General features: G+C 47.7%; 1 protein-coding gene across 2 annotated transcripts in view; it reads left to right on the top strand.

The window, feature by feature from the left end:
• The window catches only part of VANGL1 (VANGL planar cell polarity protein 1), a 46,207-nt gene extending 30,421 nt beyond the window's left edge, over positions 1-15,786 (top strand). For both annotated transcript variants that reach the window (XM_086761037.1, XM_086761044.1), the window contains exons 5-8: positions 2,260-2,393; positions 5,714-5,846; positions 7,882-8,116; positions 9,383-15,786. In XM_086761037.1, coding sequence (XP_086617163.1) covers positions 2,260-2,393; positions 5,714-5,846; positions 7,882-8,116; positions 9,383-9,643 — 763 coding nt within the window. In that variant the 3' untranslated portion in view covers positions 9,644-15,786. The remainder of the gene's footprint in view (positions 1-2,259; positions 2,394-5,713; positions 5,847-7,881; positions 8,117-9,382) is intronic.
• The last annotated feature ends 417 nt before the right edge of the window (positions 15,787-16,203 follow it).

The raw sequence follows: 16,203 nt of genomic DNA, 5'->3' as shown, positions 1-16,203 counted from the left end.
GTGGGGTAGTTATTTAGTGAGGGGATGGAAGGGGTAGTGGGTGGGGGGAAAGCTGTCTTCCTGATGATAATGTTCTCTGTGGGGTCCAGGGAAAATGTGTATGTATTGAAATAAATTATTCTCTCCTGTGATGCACTGTGCTTTGTCATAAAAGAGCTAGCTGGTCAATGGAGGACCTCCCAGACACTTCCCACTGCTGCCAGAAATGAGTGCAGTGTATTAGCAGAGTATAACTATATTGAGTTTTATCTTCTTGTTTTCAGTTGATCCTAGTTTTCCAAATGTTGCATTTTGAGATGAAACTCTATGGAACTTTACCTTCCAGGGAAGCAGACATGGAAAAACGTGGTCATGTTTGAATGCAGTCAGAAGAGAGAATATGTGCTGCTGCTGCAGGGCTTCTTTTATGAAATTTTGTTTTAAGCTGCAGTAAATTAACAGTAGAAAGCAGAAGTTTGGCAGGGAGAAATAAACTGACTTTCACTTGTTCTGTGTCAGCACCTACATGTGTGTGGCAGTGGGTCAGTCAGTACTGCTTCATTAAAGGAAGATTATTTCCTTGGTTAAATAGTGGCTTTTTATTCCGTATCAGTAGTAGCTGAGTGCTTAAATGGAGTTGCTTTTAACAAACCTAATATGAGGAAATGTGAAGGACCAGCACCTGAAAAGTAAAGCTTCTTTAAGGTGCTCTAGCTGGATGCAAAAAACCCCATCAAACAGGCCTAAGGATAGAATTTGCTCCAAAAGCTTAAATTCATCATCTTAGAGATACACAGAGAATGAAATATGTGGTGCTGTACCACAATACTGACTGATGAAGGTACACAGTCAACAAGTCTGGATTTGTTCTTTCTCAATCTCATGAATGGGCTGGCATCTACGCTTAATTCACTGATCAGCGGGAGAGGGGTAGCTAGAGAATGAGGATGGCAGAGGGTGGGTGGGTGTGTGTGTGTGTTTAAATTACTGGGGTGTGATGCGAAAGTTTAATATTAGCACAAGGCAGAGGAAAATTTAAATTGCTCCTCTGGGAGCGTGTGTTGATTCAGTGGTAGTGCTGAGAATTGAATTTAGGTCTTAATTTGTTCATGCCTTATTTTCCCACGTTACCATCCTTGTAATGTTTTCTTCCTATGTTGTAACGTGTGTGAGAATACTTGGTTGCTTTCCTTAGGAGACGCTTTGTTAGTAAGTGTGAACTTTACAATTAAATGGCAACAAATGTGTTAGCAGTTCCCTTTTAATTTTTGTGGGTTCAAAATAAACTGAAGTGTGGGTTCTCGGCAAAATCCAGCTAGCTGAACTGGTGATCTTGGTGATTTGCTGAGAATACTGCTGCCAGCCGGACGCCACACTTGGGGCACGGAGCCAGAGCAACGTGGAGAGCACTATGTCATAGATCCTGCCTGTGTGTTGGCTTTTTTTTTTTTTTTTTCTTAACACCATAGCTCTGTCTTGTTTTGAAATACTGTCCTATTTGTTACTAGCAATGCCCACAGACATCTCTCTTTCTCTGTTGTGGAAATGATTGCAGAGGAAGATACCTCTGGGTTGAGCCTTTCCTGCTGCTGGCACTCGTGCTGTTTTGCTCCCATATGTCATCACTTTATGTAGAGGCATCCCTTCAAAGGGAGGGAGGGAGCATCACTGCTCCTTATTCTGTCCCTTGCCTGGGATTTAACAAGCAGTACTGAGTTAATCCCTTCTCCGGCTCCTCAGGCATCGATTTTTATCTTGCTGTGAAAGCTGAAGAGATTGGCTTCTTGTCAGTGCTGGGATGGAGGAGATCTGAGGAGCTGTTGCAAGGTGCGGCTGAAAATGACTCAAAGGGAAAAGCATCCATCCTGAGCTGGTCCCTCCATCTAGGCTGGCCAGCTACGGCAAAACCAGTGCTGTACTCTGATTTTCAGCCAGGGCAAGGTCTCTGTGTCGCAGCTGCCCTGCTGCAGAGATGGGCTGCGCTCTTGTTCTGTATTTTCCCCATACTGCAGGCAGCCTAGTACTTCAGTTTATGTCCTGCCCTTGTTCAGGGATTTCCTCTCATCCATCCTCCTCCTGAGGTGAGGGCAGAGACATTTATCTTGTGTCTCAAATGAGATTTCAGGTCCTAGAGAGAGTAGTTAATGTTCTACGTATTGCACAATTCTTTGGGCATGACAGCCCTGTTCCAAATAATGTGGCTATTTTCTTTTTTTTTTTTTTTTTTTTCTTCTTCTCTTACAGAAAGCAGGGGTTTATCTTATTTCTTTTTTTCCCTAGCATCCAGCGAGCTGCACTGGTGGTTCTGGAGAACTACTACAGAGATTTCACAGTCTACAACCCAGCCTTGTTAACAGCCTCCAAATCCCGCGCAGCCAAGCACATGGCTGGCCTGAAAGTCTACAATGTTGACGGTAGGTGAGGTGAAATGCAGTCTCTGAGACTGGGTGGGATGGGGAAGGGCTGGATTGGCTTTATGCTTTGTTATGCACGCATTCTCACCTTTTTGCTTTGCCAAATCCTTGTCTCTTGCTGGAAATCTTCCTAACAGTGCTGAGTTTGCGGGTTCCAGAGGACTTTACAGATGCGTTTAACCCACAATGAGGCTTTTGTCTTTGCCAGGTAAAACTGCCAAGTTTTGGGTCAGGCTTAGTTATTACGTGGCTTGACAAGCGCTTTTTGGCACTGCTGCTTTTTTTTTAGGCAGCCTCTGCTTTTTGCCACCCTTGGGTCATCTCCTTGGTTGTGCTAGTACAGTAAACACAACTTTTAACTAAATGAGTTCCTCAGTCGTTTACTGTGCCACTTCTGCAGGCAGCCTTCAGGAAAGTGAAGGAGGTTGATACCAGTGTGGGAAGAAGCAGCAGCCTTAGCAGTAAATTAAGTACGCCTGGCTTATGCGTGGCTGTGCTCCCAAATCATCGTGATGCTAAGCAGTTCATGGAAATTCAGAGACAAGTAACTATCCCTCTTGAGCTTTGCCATTCTACAAACCTGGTTCAAACTTCTGGGCTTTAAAGAGTCCTGTGGGAGGAGGAATGGGTGGATCCCTGTGGATGCTCAAAGCAGTGAAAACTGGCCTTAATCATTTGACACTCTTAAACCCTATCAGTGAAAGCTAGGCTTGATAAGCAGGGCGTGCCCAGGCATCACAGCCTTTATAAAAAGTGCACATTCCTTTGGTGGAAGAGCTGAAGTTCTGTAGGGAAGCTTTTATGGTGAAGGAGGGATGAACTCCTGTGACAAGATGTGGTAAGGCACATCCTGCCCGTGAATTCCTTAGTATTGAAAGGCTTTGAGAGCTGGAAGGGAGAAGGGACTTAGCTGGGTAAGGTGGCTCTGCGTGCAGAGTGTAGAGACCAAAATGTGAATATTTGTCACATGGGAAAACACAAGACATTATTGTTTTACCTGCAACAAAGCTTCAGTGCCTTGCAGGTTGTTTTTTTTTTAATTTTTTTTTTTCATTTTTGATGATTTCAGAAGTTTCAAAGACTTTATTCTAAGTGTTTCCCCAAACCTGATGCAGCACGCCTAAGGCCATAAGATTAATTGGAGGTTCAGATCCTCACAGTGATATGTCCCCATCCTGACAGAAGAAGGATGAAGAGAAGCAGCAGGGAGGGAGAGGGGCAGGCTTGCTCCTCCTGGGTTCTCTGCTGCCTGGAGTGAAGCAGCTTTGAGGTGGGAGAGGATGAGTTGGAGAGGGGAAGCAAACAGACTTGCTCTACACTTTTTCTAGACGTGAAATCTTTTATTCCAGCTGCTTACTCTCAATGAGGCCTGATGTCCGGAAAGTGAGGGCTTCCTGATCCCACAGGTGTCTGCTCACCATTAAAAGCGAATGGCCCGCCGTGCTGGCTGCATGGCATGCTGTTCTGGTTACTAGCTGGATTGTCTTCTCCTGCGCTGCAGCATTTCTTGAGGAGATGACAGGGTCTCTGTTCCTGCAGCACCTGCTGGGATGTTGGGACTCCCAAGTTTGGAGGGAAGAACTGCTGGTCTGGTAACATTAGTAGTTTAGGAGCTGTTAGCTTACAAATCTTTGCTGGGAGAGAAGGAACCAGAAGCAAGCTCCAGATGTGGCTGGTAGGCCTTTCCAAGTGTCAAGCTCATGAGCCTGCCAGGACCTGAAAACTCATGCCTTCCCTTCTGGGGCAGTACTGGTTCCCTGGACTGCTCGTTGTGCAGTGTCGCTGCCTTTGCAGGTGTGGAAATCTCGGGCTTAGAGGCATGGCCTTAAGAAGATTCCCATCCTTTTTTCAAAGCAGAGTGTAATTCTGGCTGCAGCTTACCTTGGCATCCTGACAGTCTCTTACACCCTCCATGTCAAAAGACAGTAATGCTATTAAGGCAGCCTAATTTGTTGGCAGCTTTTGTATTTGATACTGGGGCAGCCAGGAAGGAAAAGCATTTTTCTGTAATCTCTCTTATACAGAGTGGGGAGGCTCACCTTCAAAACCAGGATTTTCATCGCCAAGCATAATCAACGAGGCAAATTACAGATCTAACCCAAATTTGGGAGCTAGTGTCTCCCTTGAGTAATATCCTCCATTTCAGGGCTGTCAAACATAGTCTGAAGTGTTTAGACTCTTATGAAGCTGTTGTGTGAATGCTTGTCCTTGCCACTGCTGAGCTTCGGACTTCTGTCTTGAAATCTGGTTTGTGCTTTTTAGGGAAAAAAAAAAAAAAAAAAAATTAGAAAGTTGCCCTTGCATGAGCAGAACAATTTTAAGCATGTCTGTGCAATTGACTGACCTTAACCACTGCCAGTTGAGAGTGTGGGCTTTCAGAGCAGTTAGACAGAAAAGCAACTCTTGGTGGTTTGGAGGCAGTCCTAGGCTTCTCCTTTTTCCCCCTGGGTAGACCCATCTCTCTCCTTTAAGTAGACAGGATTGGTAGATTCTCCAGAAGAGAGAGAAACATTTTTTCCTCCCCCTGCCTGAACAGCCAAAGCTGTGAGCTTCATGAGGGAGCTGCAGAAGCTGCTACTGTATTTTAAGGTCACTAGTTAAGGTCCTGTAGTAGACAGCTCTGTCACTTGAGCAGGTGTTACAAAGCAGATTGCAGCTTCCTGTTGCTGTAGCTGTGTAGGATCTGTTAACAGCAGCAAAAGCAGTAATGACAGGTGCTGCTCTGAGAGCCTTGAGGAGCTACTACACATATAAACCCTAGCCTACCTTGTTGCAAGACTGCTGCTCTGACAGCATCTGCCCTTCTGGAAAACCCTATGCTTTGTCTCAAGGTGACACTGCTGCCTCTGCATCCTGTTTTTCCTCCCTGTGTGTAACTATCTGGAGTTTGACTTTTGTTCATTCATCTCCATGTCTCATGATGTTCTTGTGTTTGTCTGTCTTCTCTTTCCACCTCCTCACTTCTGCTCTCACACTGTTTTGTTGCTGAAATGTGGTGTGTTCCAGCTGCCCTTGCCTTCAAACTGAAAACATATATAATGGGGGGTAAGTTGCATCCTTGGCATGTGCACCTCACCTCTGCCTTTGTGTATGTTGTGTGAGATCCTTCATCCCAACTAACTTCCCTCTTCCACAAGCCAAATCCCCCTCTGCAAGCCTGCTGGGGTTTCTATCAGAGCTCCTGAGGACCAGGGAAGAGTTTACAGCCTTGGCTGGGAAGGCTGGAGCCACAAAGCACTTGCAACAGGTGCTGTGGGGTGCTGGTCTGTCCCAGCCCCAGTTCTGCGGCAGTAACACCACCCTCTTGTCTCCTCCCAAAGGCCCAGGTAACAACGCTTCGGGGCAGTCCCGTGCGATGATTGCAGCTGCCGCCCGTCGCAGGGACTCCAGTCACAACGAGCTCTACTATGAAGAGGCTGACCACGAGCGCCGAGTGAAAAAACGCCGTGCAAGGTAAAGCTGTCCCTTCCTGGGTGCTCCTCCTTGGCACTGTGAGACTCAGTCGCCTGGGGCTTGTTGACACTGACGAGGGTTGGGGGGACCCATGATTAAGGGCTGGGGGTTGGCTGTAAATCTGTCCACTGTGAAGAAGCGTATGAAACTCAGATGCACAAGGGATGGTGACAGCTTGCAACTGGAATTATCTGAAGAACATGCACAAAGCAAAGCTCATGTATATTATGCCGGATAAGCTAATGCAATGTCATGGATTAGGGAACAGTTCAGTCCTTGACAAATCTGTAGTTACTTGCTGTAGGAAATCCCATTATTTCCCCCGTGCCGAGGCTTGTCATCTCGGCTCCCGTAATCCAGAGACGGGATTGGTGGAGTACTTGGTGTTGCCTGTTCATGGGCAAGGAGAATATTTGTGTTTGCAGACTCCTAAAAGGGGCAGTTTGCCCTTTTCAATGAGTTGGGAAGGAAAGATGTGACCAGAACTGGTTGCATTTTGTTTTGGAACACAGGTATGTTTTTCTGCCAGTCACACTTAGTCTGCAGAGATGATGCTTTGTTGAGGTGGCCTGAGATAGTGCCTCTATTTGTTCTGGAGCCTAATTACAGTTTGTAGTTAACATACCTAACAGTTGAAGGCAAGTTACTTACAGACAGGCACCCTGAACTGAGCTGTGTTTGGAAGGAATGTGCCGTAACTGGAAGGCGCTGGCTTGTTTTGTGATTTCTTTTGGCAGTGTGTATTTCATTGGGAAAGTGCTGGCACAGTGTCCCTTCCTAGCCTGCTTCAGGCTGACCCCTGTTCCATAGCTGCTGTCTTTTGGGCTTTCTTCCAGCCTCACAGCAATAGGAACTTAAACTTTCCTGTCCGTGCAGCGTAGCATCCTAACTCGGGCACATCTCCCTTGCTTGCTGAGTTTGGTCAGAACAGCTGCTGAGTCAGAGGAAAACAATCAGTCACTAGGAGATCAGGCCAGATGGTTCAAAGGCGGTCAGAGCTGCAACAAGAAGACGTGAGGAGATTAGAAACTGATTTCCACCCCCTACTTTCCCCAAGTCAAATTAAACAAAATGAGCAAGGGTCAGGGCTGCTTGCCGTTCCTTGTACATACTCTGAATGCGATGTGCTGTACCTCTGCTTGTTGTGAGGCAACTTCCCTTGGCTTTAAGATGCTTTGGGTATTGAGGGTGGACAGTAGTTGGTGACTTGAGTGGAAATCAAATGTGAAAGAAGTTCTCTCTGGAGGGGCAAAAGAGTTTGGTTGTGTGGCTCGTCTCCCATCATTACTTTTTCCTTACTAACTGCAGCGTAGCCCCTCACTTGTTACTTAGTACTGGGATAACTTGCAAGTGTCATATGGCATCTGTTTGCCTTTTTATGGTGTGGTCTTGGTGTTTACTCACCTGTGCCAACACAGGAGTGGTTTGCAGAGGATGTCTCTAGTTGCAGTGTTAGGAGTGCAGACAGGAGCCCCGTCGCTGCTCAGTGGAGAGGTGCAGAGCAATCATCCAGCAGCACAAGGTCTGTATCCAGCTGATGTAAATCAGAGCGGACTGCAGCTTGTGAGCACGGAGAGTCATGGAGCACTCTGTGTCCTGGGTTATGCTACTTTATAGCCAGCCCATTCCTGACCACTTGCCTGCCTTTACACTTCACGCTGCAGAACAATGCTGGAAGTATTGTTTTTGAAGACATGCATTAAACACAAGGGCAGCTGTGTCTTATTTAAGTCATGTAGCTGATGTTTATGCTGTGTTGGCAGAACCAAGTACGACACTCAGGCTTTTAAAGTATTAATCCTGGTTTATGACCCTCAGTTGCTGGATGGCTTGGGCAAGGAAATAAAAGCTGCTGTCTACCCCTCAGATTGTCAGTAGAGAAGATTTTATGTAAATTGTCTGATGGCAGGCAGTGAGTCAGTGGCAGAGATGGGAATAGGACCTTGTAAATCCTGACTCCCAGGCTCTGCCTTAACCACAGACCCATCCTACCTCTCTTGTTGTGATTCTCACTGTCCTGGTTTCACTTCTGCAGGCTTGTGGTTGCAGTAGAGGAGGCTTTCACTCACATCAAACGCCTCCAGTCAGAGGAACAGCAGAAAGCTCCGGGAGAGATGATGGACCCCCGAGAAGCAGCCCAGGCAATCTTCCCCTCCATGGCAAGAGCTCTGCAGAAGTACCTTCGCACCACCCGCCAGCAACAGTACCACAGCATGGAGAGCATCTTGCAACACTTGTCCTTCTGCATCACCAATAACATGACACCAAAGGTAACGCTTTCTCTAACGTTGGTATGGGAAGGAAGGAGAAAGGGATGGCACAACTGTGTGCGCATGCGGAACAGAAAATTGTCGGGGGAGGTGAGTGGAGGTTTTCATAGTTGCTGTCTGTGTTATGGTCAGTGCGTTGTAAGTTGCATCAGGTCTTAGGGGGATGTAATGTTTCCTCTACAGCATCATCTATCTCTCTTTATCTGAAAGTGCCTCTGAGATCATTGTTCTCATATCCAGTTTAGCAAAGGGAGTACCAAAGAAGTGTCTGAGATGGTGGCCTTGAGTCACAGGGTATTCTCCCAGCTGGTTTGGTGGTTGGTTTTTTTTGGGGGGGTTTTTTTTGGTTTTTTTTTTTTTTTTTTTTTTTTTCCTCCTCAGTCCCCTCTGCGGTGCTGCATTTTGGACTGCTTCTTATTATCACCTAAATCCCTGTCTGTCTGACAGTGTTTCTAACTCATGAGCTGCTTGGTCAAATATCAGTTTGCTGCTTCATGCCCTGACTGTGACTGTTGGCTTGCAGACACAGGGAGAGTCTGAATGGTGAGGGAAACAGGTCACACGAACCCTTTCCCAGTCTCCACCTTCCCCTCTAAAAACACCCCACAATCCTAGGGAAGGGTTAGAAATGTCAGAATTTACTCCTGGGCATTTACCCAGGGCTTATCATGCTAAGAGGAGAAAGGCTATCAAGAGATGGGGCTTAGCAGCCTCTCACTGGGATCAACCTGGACCTCACCCATGTGTGCAAGGGGGAGTTCTGCTGCCATTAAAACTGCAAAGGAGACTAAAACACAAGTGACATCAAATGGCATTCTGTGTTCTGCTTTCAGTTTTGCAGCCTCAGCCCAGCTGCAAACATGGAAACCTCTGCTTTCCAACTTAGCTTGGCCTAAAGAAGGGAGGGCCAGCTATCCCATCTGCCTGTCTGGGACTGCAGTTTTGGGTTATGGGGCTGGTAGGGGAGGAGCAACCTCTACTCTACTGAGCTGCTGCCAGACAGCGGTGCTGCCAGCAGAAGTCAGAGCTATAACTTGCAGGCTTGCTGGGATGGACTGAAAAAGGATCTCCCGGGGGTTGTGTCTGCTCCTGGGGTCTGAAAAGCTGAGAGGGACTGGGGAGAGGATGTTTCCTGAAGCGTGGAAGCTGAAACCGTTTGCAGCGTGGCAAGCCTGTGCTCACAGAGCTGTAGCTGGGCATGGGAAGAGAGCATTGACGCAGAGCAAGTTGCAGGGCCGACACTAATGTGTGTCCCTCTCTTGGCAGGCATTCCTGGAGCGTTACCTCAACCCAGGCCCAACCCTCCAGTACGACAAGGATCGCTGGTTCTCCAAGCAGTGGACGCTTGTCAGCGAGGAAGCGGTCACAAGCGGGTTACAAGATGGCATTGTTTTTGTCCTTAAGTGCTTGGACTTCAGCCTTGTTGTTAATGTGAAGAAAATCCCCTTCATCAAACTCTCAGAAGAGTTCATAGACCCTAAATCTCATAAATTTGTCCTCCGCTTACAGTCTGAGACTTCAGTCTAAGGGATTTTGAGGGTGGGTTGTTCGGGGATTTTTTTTTTTTTTTTTTTTTTTCAATATTGTGCTTTTGGGTTTAATTTCCCCATTGCTGACTGAAACTGGCAGATGATGGACCAGTAACATTTTACCATCTGCACTTTATTTGGAAAGGGGAGGGGGGAGTTGGGATATCTTATCTAGAAAGAAATATCTTAAGAGGCTACAGGGTGACTTGGCTCGGTTAGCTCAGCCTTGGAAACAGAACAGATTTTTTTCTTCCCCCCCTACTTCCAGGCATACTGTAAATCTTGCGCGCTCTCTTTCTCTGCACGATTGCAACGTCGGTATTTTTTGTTGGAGCGTTGCCTTACCCCATGCACGTGACTGCGCTTTTGTGTGTCTGCTTTTGCTACCTGTAGCTTTTTCTGAGAGCGCATTGCTTGCCTCTCCGCTATGGAAACCTGCTTGAACGGAGCAGGGGGTGGTTTGCAGTCCTTGTTCACTCAAGGAGGAGAGGATATCAAAGGGTGGGTGTGAGAGGGCTGCTTCTGTGAGCCACCTAGTCTGGAGACCGAAGGCTTATTCTTTTCCTCCTCTCCATGTGCCCTCTTCTGTCAGCGCGGGATCTGTGCGGGCATAGTGGGATGATTTTACTCTCTTGTGTCTCTGAAGTTGCTTGTCTTGAATTGGATCAGCCCATCTTGCAGCTCTTAAATTTTTTTTTTTTTTTTTTTTTTTTAAACCAGTGCTTGTTAGTGAAACTCTTCTGTGTGACACACCTCTGTTATCTCTCACCTGCTTCCCTCTCTCCTCCTTGCCTGCATCTGTCGGGCGCTCCCAAGGCTCCCCGTTCCTGTCCCCTTCTCTCTGGCTTTCTGAAGGTGTTTTTCCAGCCACAGTCCCCTCGGGGTCTGCCTTACTACTGCTTCCTTTTGCACCTGCAAGGGCTGCATATTTGCACTGGGACAGGGTAGGCAAGTAGCTGGCTCCTCCTCAGATAAATCACAGACCCTCCCTACGTCTGACGGCCTCTTGGAGGGGAAGGGAGGTGCCGGCCCCCTCTCCGGCCAGCTTCAAGTGCGTCTGGAGGAAAGTTGGGCAAAAGCATTTCCCTTCTTGAGGAGAGGAGCCAGGGAAGGGCTGACCTCTGCCACGTGCACTTGCTTGGGAGAACTGCTGTGCTCTAGTAACACTGCAGTGTGTCCTTCCCCACCATACGCCTTCAGCTATAGCTAAGAAATACCAAACTATGTCTGAATGTTGAAAATCTGCCTGCCTGCCTTGGCCTTCCTGTACTGCAGGAGTTTCTACTCAGTGCTGGGATCCGCTCCTGCGAGAGATGCGTAGCTCTTAAATTGCAGTCTGGTTTGTAAGGCTGCCTTTGCCCGTCAGTGCAGCTTTGGTGTGTGACTTCTGTCATCTGAGGTTTGCAGAGCTTTGAAAGGTTTGCTTTTAACGATGAGTCTAAACCAGTGTCTGAAGTCTGATTGCCAGCACAGGGCATCGCGTGACTCTGGAGCCAGCTCCGAGGCTGGCAGTGACCTGCTTTTGGCCAGGTCCCTCAGAGATGCCCCTAGCTCTGTGGTGGTGGATTTGCGTGTGTGAATGCAAATGCACAATTCATTCTGCCCAGTCTTTTGCCATGGAAATATCTCTGTCAGGCAGGAGCTGACCTGTCCTCTATACAGATGTCTTAACACAGAGGGCCCCAGTTCAGCAAAGTATGTAAGCCAGTGCCTTTCACTGCCAGGGTGCGTTGTCTTCCAAGGGGGCCTGTGACAGCCCTTCCCGTCCCCTTTGGCCTTCCCCAGGCCTTCCCTGGGCACCTTCACCAGCTTGTGGAGCTGCCCCCCACTCCCACCAGTGTGAGGTGGCCTGGCTGAAACCAGGGAGTGTATCTTGGCCAGTCCTGCATGGCGTGGCTGGTGTGGGCTGGCCAGTGCCCACCATGAGCTGGTAGGAGGGAGCAGGTGCTTTAAGTGGTAGTGCTGGGGACAGGGCAGGGGGGTCCAGCCTCTTCCAGTTTCAGCAGCAATGGAGCTGCATGGTCAGTAGCACCTGTGGATAACCCTCTTGGGGTCAAGGAAGCACTCAGGTTAACGAGGGTCCAAAGTGATTCCCCATCCCATTGACACCTGCAGTGTTCTGCACCTTTCTTACAAGTTGCATGGTAGTCACCTGGATCCTGTCTTCTCCATGTAATGTGCCAGACATGGTTGTGAAGAAACTAGATGCTGCAGTATGTGATGGGATCAGGCCCGTGCCCCTTAAAGGATGGGAAGTAGGTGGAGTTTTCCCTTCTCTAAACTTAGTGTTTGGGTTTCTTTCTAGGTCAGGTTTTCTGGTAGTCTGTACGGGGACTCCTTTATTGACTGTGGCCTTCACAGTGTTTTATTTTTTAAAAAATAGTTTGGCTCATTCATTTATTTTCTTTAAATAAAGGGAAGGGAAGCATAGAGCATCTCTCACTTGGATCTCCTAGAGATGCGTGCGTCTGGCTCTTATGATGTGCCTATCCAGCAAGGTGGGAGAGACTGGGAGTAGCTTGGGAGCCTATGGAGCACTTATGCCTGTGTGGAGACTACTGCCTGTGGCTGAATTGACTAATTTCTGTGAAGCCAGAACAAGAATCACCTTGCTGGAGGCTTGGATGTGCCGTGTGTGTGAGAGCACCTTGTCTCAGGCACCTCTGCAAAACTTTCTTTCTTTTCCAGGATATCCTTCCCGTTTCCTTTTCGCTCCCCCATAAGGGGCATTGTCTGGCAGTATCTGCTCAGGAAACTCATGTCTTAATTGTGTTAAATTCTTGAACACATGGAGAACCAGACGGAAGCGGCGTCCGCTCGCTCTGGGTCTGCTTCCTCATTTGTGCGCAGTGGTTCAGTGCTGCCTTTTCTGCCTGCTACTGAAAAGGACACTGTCACCAGGGGCCAACTCCTATGTTCAGCGCTCTTCCCTCTGTCAGCAGTGTGAATGCTTTGCCTGGTGAATTCTGAAGGAGAGAACTTGGCCTCTCAAACAGTCTTTTTAGAGATGCAACCTACTTAGGGGTGAGGACAGACTACAAGGGGAATCGGGACTCCTGAGTATTCCCTGAGGGTTTTTTTAATGACCTTTTATTTTTCAGGGGCTTTTTTGTTTCCCATCTCTGTGCAAAATCAGGGGACCACTGTCATACCTACCTCACTGGTGTGTTGTGAGGCTGAACTCAACTTGTCAAGTGCTTTGAGATCCACAGATGGATCTGCGGCATCTATAGGAAATAAGACTGTTTATAAAAATACTGAGTGGTGAGAGCAGACTGGTTTGTTTAACTCTGTTTATAGCCAGCTAATGAGTAAGAATCGAGTCACAGGGAACGAAGCTCCGATCCAAAATCCTGCAGTCCTTACTACTGCAGAGCTTGCCAAGAGCTTAGCATAAATAAGGCTTGTAGGGTTTGCCAGCCCAAGCACAGGCTGTTTTCCTCCGAATGCCTCTCCTATCCTGCACTATCTCCTTGCACATATTCTTCCTCCTCTCTCCCAGCCTGGATGCTTGTACCTGGCTGGAAATTGGGGTCTTTTAGACCTTAAGTGGTTTGTAAGACAACTGTATTTGTGGTGAAGCAGTCAATGTTCCTTGCACTGGACATCCTTCACTAAAGGCTGAACGATTTGGTAGGGTGCCGTGTTGCCTAGCCAAGAGTGGTTTTGCCCCACTCTTCTCTTCCATGTTGGTGTGTTTTTTTCCTGTGACTCTCGCTGCTTGGATACTTTAAAGGCTTTGGGTTTTTTTACTCTCAGATTTGTTACAGCCTAAATTCAAAGCCATGCTGAGATCTTCCAAAACCAGATGCAGCTAAGACTTTCAGCTGTTCCCCGAAGCAGATGGAAATGGCTGTGGGTTTCCACGAAGGCTGGATTTGTCTTTCACAGCTAAAGAGTGAAAGACTTGGGTTTATTGTCGCTTCTAGGAGTGTAGGGGCAGACACCAGACCCATAATACCTTGCCCATCCTGTAACTAGGCTTAAGCAAAGGTGGTTAGCACATCTGTGAGCCTCTCATTGCCATGTGGCTGCAGCCATCCTCGTGTAGGCTCTGTGGGGCTGCCCCAGGACTCAGACTCTTTCCTGTTTGCGGGAGCAGAGCAGGCAGCGTGCTCAGAAGTGTAAGCATTTTAGCACTCCCCTCCATAGTGTACCAGTCCCTGACCAAGCCCCCGTGGTCACCTTGGGTGGGCTGGCAACTATAGATTTTCACCCTGCGGAGGGGATGCATTGCCACCCACGCACCCCTGTAGGCAGCAGGGTATGGATGGGGTGGGATGCACCGCGCACGGAAAGGGGGTGTGGTGCAGCTTGCTCGCAGAGCAGGCTCAGCTCCTGCTTCTGGGGTTGTCCTGGGTGCCTTCAAGGGCAGTCCCCCCTGAAGGGAGTTTTGGAGAGAAAGGCAGGTCTGATTTCAGTCTTTGCTGAAGTCCTCTGACTTCTGCCTCTAAAAATGTTCCTGCCAGCAACTTCAGTCACTCCACCTCCAGCTCCCATCCTCCACTCCCTGATTTTTCATAAAGTTCCATAGTGAGGCAGAACAAGTATCTGCTGGGATGGGAGGTGCTGGGGCCGGAGCTTGGGGGCAGCTCTTGATAAGCCACAAGTTTGTGTGAGATCTGAACATATCCCAATCCTCATGGAGCCTCTTAACCTTTTCCTTTGGGATCGGGATCTCCACACAAAGCCTCCGGAATAGACTGTTGCCAAGTATGCCAAAAGCTGTGGGGAAGCAGTTTCTGTAACTGGCCCTGTGTAAGTAGCTTTTAAGTCTTGTTTGAGATGTGCTCATTTCCAACACTTGCTGCTAAAGAAACTGAAAAGATCTATACTGTGCTAATCGTGGAAACCTATTCAAGCCAATTGCATCTTGCTTACCAAAACTTGTAAATCTGCCCTTTTTAAAGGTAAAACAAAAGTCTTGCAGTCTTTTGCAAAAATGCTGTAATATGGTCCCAGACTCTGCTCTTCAGTTGCGCTCAGTTCTGCCCCACCGTATGTGAGCTGTTCACAAGATGTGTGTGCAGATGTCTGTTTTCTCATTCGTCTTGTGTGTCCGTGTGCTTTTTCCCTTATAGGTGTGTGCATTATACGTGTCTGAAGCCTCAGGCCAGGCTTGGTGGCTCAGTGTTTAAACTGTGTTAAGAAGGAAACGCTCTTGGGATTGAGCTGTTGGATTTTTCTTTTTTTAAAAAAAAAAAAAAAAATTAAACCCCAAAAAACCCTCCAAATTTCTGTTCTGCTAGAAGAGATGGCTTTGGGCCATGAAGTCTCCTACAGGAATATGCGTCCTCCTGCATTCAGGCTGCTGCCTCCAATAGATGACCAAAAGTTGCCATTTCTGACAGCTGCTCTGTGACCGGTGTGGATCGCTTTGGGATGCTCCTGAGCCTGGTCCTCGCAGCACCAGTGCTACAGCTGGTGTTATTCCACCTCTCTGCATCCCTCCAAGAGACTACGTTTTTATCCCCGTAACATACTGAAGCCTTGCAGGCAGCCAGCCCTGCCCTGCGTGCGCTCTACGGAGAGAGGGAATCCTTCCCTCTGGCTGCTTCCCGGGCGCCTCTCACCAGCGCTGACGAAGCTTGGGGGTATCTCCTGCCTGCACGGAGGGGTTGCTGTGGCTCGCTACCTGCACAGACCTGACTGTGAAGGAATCTTACGCTCTTCTGTGCCTGTTTCTTTGATTCAGCGTTACCGTGTCTTGGGGAAGGGGATGGGAGCGAGCGCCTTTCCCTCGCCCTCTTTTGATCACTGTGTAATACTTTTTCTACACAAACTGTGTATAGTAAGATGGGTTTTGCCAAGGTTTTCTAATTAATAGACACTAACCAGCATTCCTTTTTTTTTTTTTTTTTTTTAACCCCTCCCCTCCTCTTTGCACATGTGACTTTTAACTGCAATGGTACATAGTCTTTCTGTTCTTTTCTAATTGTGAACTTAAGTAAGCAAGTTCCTGGTGTCTGTGACATTAATGCACTGTGGGTCTAGCCTAGTAAATTGTTCTGTTCCAAGCTGGGTTTTCTTAAGTTATAGCTGGATGGGGTTTTGTTGTTTTTAAACTGAAACATAAAACTGTTTTACACTTTGCCTATTTTGTACAGTAAAATTCTGGAAATAAACTGAAACCAGATTCAATTGTCCCACTCCTTCCTCTTATCCTTTCAGACCAACAAAAAAAAAAAAAAGTGAAAGCTTTTCTGACCTTCAAGCATTCCTTAGCTGTGGCTGGGAGGGGCCCTGCAAACACGTGGTTTAACCTTTTTGAGGCTGTCTTTTTGTCACCCTCATTCTAGACCTTTCTGAACCACCCTGCCGCGGTAAAATGCAAACTCATTTATCACTCCAGGAGAAAGACTGGTAGGTGAATGCTTTGCACACCTGAAATATCAAATGATCGGGAGGAAATGTGGATGGGGATGGGCCATGATGAGTGCGAACAGGTTTTTCTGCCTCTTGTCTTCTCTCCTAGTTTCCACACAAATTATGAAGTGCAAGGCTCATTGCCGCGGTCCTTATTTAGACCAAGTGGGAAGGAGCGGTGGCGAGAGGAGG

Source organism: Chlamydotis macqueenii, chromosome 1 (genome assembly GCF_036417535.1).
Source record: "Chlamydotis macqueenii isolate bChlMac1 chromosome 1, bChlMac1.mat, whole genome shotgun sequence".
Lineage (NCBI taxonomy): Eukaryota > Metazoa > Chordata > Aves > Otidiformes > Otididae > Chlamydotis > Chlamydotis macqueenii.
Note: the sequence above shows the minus strand (reverse complement) of the source record. Positions and strands in the feature narration are given on the sequence as shown.